This window comes from Protomyctophum parallelum (assembly GCF_964188405.1).
Source record: "Protomyctophum parallelum genome assembly, chromosome: 10".
Classification (NCBI taxonomy): domain Eukaryota; kingdom Metazoa; phylum Chordata; class Actinopteri; order Myctophiformes; family Myctophidae; genus Protomyctophum; species Protomyctophum parallelum.
The window spans coordinates 49,664,499-49,671,998 of NC_139704.1; the positions used below are offsets into that span (position 1 = coordinate 49,664,499).

At 42.3% G+C, this 7,500-nt stretch overlaps 1 protein-coding gene across 1 annotated transcript in view; it reads right to left on the reverse strand.

Annotated features, from left to right (window-relative positions):
- The window catches only part of LOC310865893 (lysosomal cholesterol signaling protein-like), a 53,404-nt gene that overhangs the window by 4,778 nt on the left and 41,126 nt on the right, over positions 1 to 7,500 (reverse strand). The window contains exon 15 of the mRNA XM_083775097.1: positions 323 to 418. Within this exon, the coding sequence (XP_083631223.1) occupies positions 323 to 418 (96 nt within the window). The remainder of the gene's footprint in view (positions 1 to 322; positions 419 to 7,500) is intronic.

The window sequence follows — 7,500 nt, forward strand, 5'->3', positions numbered from 1 at the left end:
ATTGGCTATTTTTTGCTATATTCGAATTGGAATCCTGAAAATTTACATTTTTATGTAATTTCAAATGCCTTTAATTATACTTGTGTTGAAGCATTGAGCTACTAATTTAGACTGAAGTAATAACAGCGGGTCATGTTTTGCATGTTGTGGAATTGTAAACAGCTGGAACCAACCAATATTATATCGGTATTCTGACATTAACCTGAGGGCCACATTAAGTGAAGGTGGGGGGGCCGCATGTGGCCCCCGGGGGCCGCCAGTTGCCCACCCCTGCTTTAGGGCATGCACGTACGCACGCACGCCCACACACACACGCACTCACCTGTCCGTAATTGGCCACGGCGCAGAAGAACTGCAGTTCTAGATACAGTCTGCCTGGATCTCTGTTGAGCAGCCACCAGAAACAACTGGATATGTTCTGTAGACAGACAGACAGACACCATAAACAGCTGGATATGTTCTGTAGACAGACAGACAGACACCATAAACAACTGGATATGTTCTGTAGACAGACAGACAGACACCATAAACAGCTGGATATGTTCTGTAGACAGACAGACAGACAGACACCATAAACAGCTGGATATGTTCTGTAGACAGACAGACAGACACCATAAACAGCTGGATATGTTCTGTAGACAGACAGACAGACACCATAAACAGCTGGATATGTTCTGTAGACAGACAGACAGACACCAGAAACAACTGGATATGTTCTGTAGACAGACAGACAGACACCATAAACAGCTGGATATGTTCTGTAGACAGACAGACAGACACCATAAACAGCTGGATATGTTCTGTAGACAGACAGACAGACAGACACCATAAACAGCTGGATATGTTCTGTAGACAGACAGACAGACACCATAAACAACTGGATATGTTCTGTATACAGACAGACAGACAGACACCATAAACAACTGGATATGTTCTGTATACAGACAGACAGACAGACACCATAAACAGCTGGATATGTTCTGTAGACAGACAGACAGACACCATAAACAACTGGATATGTTCTGTATACAGACAGACAGACAGACACCATAAACAACTGGATATGTTCTGTATACAGACAGACAGACAGACACCATAAACAACTGGATATGTTCTGTAGACAGACAGACAGACAGACACCATAAACAACTGGATATGTTCTGTATACAGACAGACAGACAGACACCATAAACAGCTGGATATGTTCTGTATACAGACAGACAGACAGACACCATAAACAACTGGATATGTTCTGTAGACAGACAGACAGACACCATAAACAACTGGATATGTTCTGTATACAGACAGACAGACAGACACCATAAACAACTGGATATGTTCTGTATACAGACAGACAGACAGACACCATAAACAGCTGGATATGTTCTGTATACAGACAGACAGACAGACACCATAAACAACTGGATATGTTCTGTAGACAGACAGACAGACACCATAAACAACTGGATATGTTCTGTAGACAGACAGACAGACAGACACCATAAACAGCTGGATATGTTCTGTAGACAGACAGACAGACACCATAAACAACTGGATATGTTCTGTAGACAGACAGACAGACACCATAAACAACTGGATATGTTCTGTAGACAGACAGACAGACACCATAAACAACTGGATATGTTCTGTAGACAGACAGACAGACACCATAAACAACTGGATATGTTCTGTATACAGACAGACAGACAGACACCATAAACAACTGGATATGTTCTGTAGACAGACAGACAGACACCATAAACAGCTGGATATGTTCTGTAGACAGACAGACAGACACCATAAACAACTGGATATGTTCTGTAGACAGACAGACAGACACCATAAACAACTGGATATGTTCTGTATACAGACAGACAGACAGACACCATAAACAACTGGATATGTTCTGTAGACAGACAGACAGACACCATAAACAACTGGATATGTTCTGTAGACAGACAGACAGACAGACACCATAAACAGCTGGATATGTTCTGTAGACAGACAGACAGACACCAGAAACAACTGGATATGTTCTGTAGACAGACAGACAGACAGACAGACAGACAGACAGACAGACAGACACCAGAAACAACTGGATATGTTCTGTAGACAGACAGACAGACACCATAAACAGCTGGATATGTTCTGTAGACAGACAGACAGACACCAGAAACAACTGGATATGTTCTGTAGACAGACAGACAGACACCAGAAACAACTGGATATGTTCTGTAGACAGACAGACAGACAGACACCATAAACAGCTGGATATGTTCTGTAGACAGACAGACAGACACCATAAACAGCTGGATATGTTCTGTATACAGACAGACAGACAGACACCAGAAACAACTGGATATGTTCTGTAGACAGACAGACAGACACCATAAACAACTGGATATGTTCTGTAGACAGACAGACAGACAGACAGACACCATAAACAGCTGGATATGTTCTGTAGACAGACAGACAGACAGACACCATAAACAGCTGGATATGTTCTGTAGACAGACAGACAGACACCATAAACAGCTGGATATGTTCTGTAGACAGACAGACAGACAGACACCATAAACAGCTGGATATGTTCTGTAGACAGACAGACAGACACCATAAACAACTGGATATGTTCTGTATACAGACAGACAGACAGACACCATAAACAACTGGATATGTTCTGTATACAGACAGACAGACAGACACCATAAACAACTGGATATGTTCTGTAGACAGACAGACAGACAGACACCATAAACAGCTGGATATGTTCTGTAGACAGACAGACAGACACCATAAACAGCTGGATATGTTCTGTAGACAGACAGACAGACACCATAAACAACTGGATATGTTCTGTAGACAGACAGACAGACACCATAAACAACTGGATATGTTCTGTATACAGACAGACAGACAGACACCATAAACAACTGGATATGTTCTGTAGACAGACAGACAGACAGACACCATAAACAGCTGGATATGTTCTGTAGACAGACAGACAGACACCATAAACAACTGGATATGTTCTGTAGACAGACAGACAGACAGACACCATAAACAACTGGATATGTTCTGTATACAGACAGACAGACAGACACCATAAACAACTGGATATGTTCTGTATACAGACAGACAGACAGACACCATAAACAACTGGATATGTTCTGTATACAGACAGACAGACAGACACCATAAACAACTGGATATGTTCTGTATACAGACAGACAGACAGACACCATAAACAGCTGGATATGTTCTGTAGACAGACAGACAGACACCATAAACAACTGGATATGTTCTGTAGACAGACAGACAGACACCATAAACAACTGGATATGTTCTGTATACAGACAGACAGACAGACACCATAAACAACTGGATATGTTCTGTATACAGACAGACAGACAGACACCATAAACAGCTGGATATGTTCTGTATACAGACAGACAGACAGACACCATAAACAACTGGATATGTTCTGTAGACAGACAGACAGACACCATAAACAACTGGATATGTTCTGTAGACAGACAGACAGACAGACAGACACCATAAACAGCTGGATATGTTCTGTAGACAGACAGACAGACACCATAAACAACTGGATATGTTCTGTAGACAGACAGACAGACACCATAAACAACTGGATATGTTCTGTATACAGACAGACAGACAGACACCATAAACAACTGGATATGTTCTGTATACAGACAGACAGACAGACACCATAAACAGCTGGATATGTTCTGTATACAGACAGACAGACAGACACCATAAACAGCTGGATATGTTCTGTAGACAGACAGACAGACACCATAAACAACTGGATATGTTCTGTAGACAGACAGACAGACAGACAGACACCATAAACAGCTGGATATGTTCTGTAGACAGACAGACAGACACCATAAACAACTGGATATGTTCTGTAGACAGACAGACAGACACCATAAACAACTGGATATGTTCTGTATACAGACAGACAGACAGACACCATAAACAACTGGATATGTTCTGTAGACAGACAGACAGACACCATAAACAGCTGGATATGTTCTGTAGACAGACAGACAGACACCAGAAACAACTGGATATGTTCTGTAGACAGACAGACAGACAGACAGACAGACAGACAGACAGACAGACACCAGAAACAACTGGATATGTTCTGTAGACAGACAGACAGACACCATAAACAGCTGGATATGTTCTGTAGACAGACAGACAGACACCAGAAACAACTGGATATGTTCTGTAGACAGACAGACAGACACCATAAACAGCTGGATATGTTCTGTATACAGACAGACAGACAGACACCAGAAACAACTGGATATGTTCTGTAGACAGACAGACAGACACCATAAACAACTGGATATGTTCTGTAGACAGACAGACAGACAGACAGACACCATAAACAGCTGGATATGTTCTGTAGACAGACAGACAGACAGACACCATAAACAGCTGGATATGTTCTGTAGACAGACAGACAGACACCATAAACAGCTGGATATGTTCTGTAGACAGACAGACAGACAGACACCATAAACAGCTGGATATGTTCTGTAGACAGACAGACAGCCACCATAAACAGCTGGATATGTTCTGTAGACAGACAGACAGACACCATAAACAACTGGATATGTTCTGTAGACAGACAGACAGACAGACACCATAAACAACTGGATATGTTCTGTAGACAGACAGACAGACACCATAAACAACTGGATATGTTCTGTAGACAGACAGACAGACAGACACCATAAACAGCTGGATATGTTCTGTAGACAGACAGACAGACAGACACCATAAACAGCTGGATATGTTCTGTAGACAGACAGACAGACACCAGAAACAACTGGATATGTTCTGTAGACAGACAGACAGACAGACAGACAGACAGACAGACAGACAGACACCAGAAACAACTGGATATGTTCTGTAGACAGACAGACAGACACCATAAACAGCTGGATATGTTCTGTAGACAGACAGACAGACACCAGAAACAACTGGATATGTTCTGTAGACAGACAGACAGACACCATAAACAACTGGATATGTTCTGTAGACAGACAGACAGACAGACAGACACCATAAACAGCTGGATATGTTCTGTATACAGACAGACAGACAGACACCAGAAACAACTGGATATGTTCTGTAGACAGACAGACAGACACCATAAACAACTGGATATGTTCTGTAGACAGACAGACAGACAGACACCATAAACAGCTGGATATGTTCTGTAGACAGACAGACAGACAGACACCATAAACAGCTGGATATGTTCTGTAGACAGACAGACAGACAGACACCATAAACAGCTGGATATGTTCTGTAGACAGACAGACAGCCACCATAAACAGCTGGATATGTTCTGTAGACAGACAGACAGACACCATAAACAGCTGGATATGTTCTGTAGACAGACAGACAGACACCAGAAACAACTGGATATGTTCTGTAGACAGACAGACAGACACCATAAACAACTGGATATGTTCTGTAGACAGACAGACAGACAGACACCAGAAACAACTGGATATGTTCTGTAGACAGACAGACAGACACCAGAAACAACTGGATATGTTCTGTAGACAGACAGACAGACACCAGAAACAACTGGATATGTTCTGTAGACAGACAGACAGACACCAGAAACAGCTGGATACAGACAGACAGACAGACAGACAGACAGACACCAGAAACAACTGGATATGTTCTGTAGACAGACAGACAGACAGACACCATAAACAGCTGGATATGTTCTGTAGACAGACAGACAGACAGACAGACAGACACCATAAACAACTGGATATGTTCTGTAGACAGACAGACAGACACCATTAACAGCTGGATATGTTCTGTAGACAGACAGACAGACAGACACCAGAAACAACTGGATATGTTCTGTAGACAGACAGACAGACAGACACCAGAAACAACTGGATATGTTCTGTAGACAGACAGACAGACACCATAAACAACTGGATATGTTCTGTAGACAGACAGACAGACACCATAAACAACTGGATATGTTCTGTAGACAGACAGACAGACACCATAAACAACTGGATATGTTCTGTATACAGACAGACAGACAGACACCATAAACAGCTGGATATGTTCTGTAGACAGACAGACAGACAGACACCATAAACAACTGGATATGTTCTGTAGACAGACAGACAGACACCATAAACAACTGGATATGTTCTGTAGACAGACAGACAGACACCATAAACAACTGGATATGTTCTGTAGACAGACAGACAGACAGACAGACAGACACCATAAACAACTGGATATGTTCTGTAGACAGACAGACAGACACCATAAACAGCTGGATATGTTCTGTAGACAGACAGACAGACAGACAGACAGACACCATAAACAACTGGATATGTTCTGTAGACAGACAGACAGACACCATAAACAGCTGGATATGTTCTGTAGACAGACAGACAGACACCATAAACAACTGGATATGTTCTGTATACAGACAGACAGACAGACACCATAAACAACTGGATATGTTCTGTATACAGACAGACAGACAGACACCATTAACAGCTGGATATGTTCTGTAGACAGACAGACAGACAGACACCAGAAACAACTGGATATGTTCTGTAGACAGACAGACAGACAGACACCAGAAACAACTGGATATGTTCTGTAGACAGACAGACAGACACCATAAACAGCTGGATATGTTCTGTAGACAGACAGACAGACACCATAAACAACTGGATATGTTCTGTATACAGACAGACAGACAGACACCATAAACAACTGGATATGTTCTGTATACAGACAGACAGACAGACACCATTAACAGCTGGATATGTTCTGTAGACAGACAGACAGACAGACACCAGAAACAACTGGATATGTTCTGCAGACAGACAGACAGACAGACAGACAGACAGACACCATTAACAGCTGGATATGTTCTGTAGACAGACAGACAGACACCATAAACAACTGGATATGTTCTGTATACAGACAGACAGACACCAGAAACAACTGGATATGTTCTGTAGACAGACAGACAGACACCAGAAACAACTGGATATGTTCTGTAGACAGACAGACAGACAGACACCATAAACAACTGGATATGTTCTGTAGACAGACAGACAGACACCAGAAACAACTGGATATGTTCTGTAGACAGACAGACAGACACCATAAACAGCTGGATATGTTCTGTAGACAGACAGACAGACACCAGAAACAACTGGATATGTTCTGTAGACAGACAGACAGACACCATAAACAACTGGATATGTTCTGTAGACAGACAGACAGACACCATAAACAGCTGGATATGTTCTGTAGACAGACAGACAGACACCATAAACAGCTGGATACAGACAGACAGACAGACAGACAGACAGACAGACAGACAGACAGACAGACAGACAGACAGACAGACAGACAGACAGACAGACAGACAGACAGACAGACAGACAGACAGAC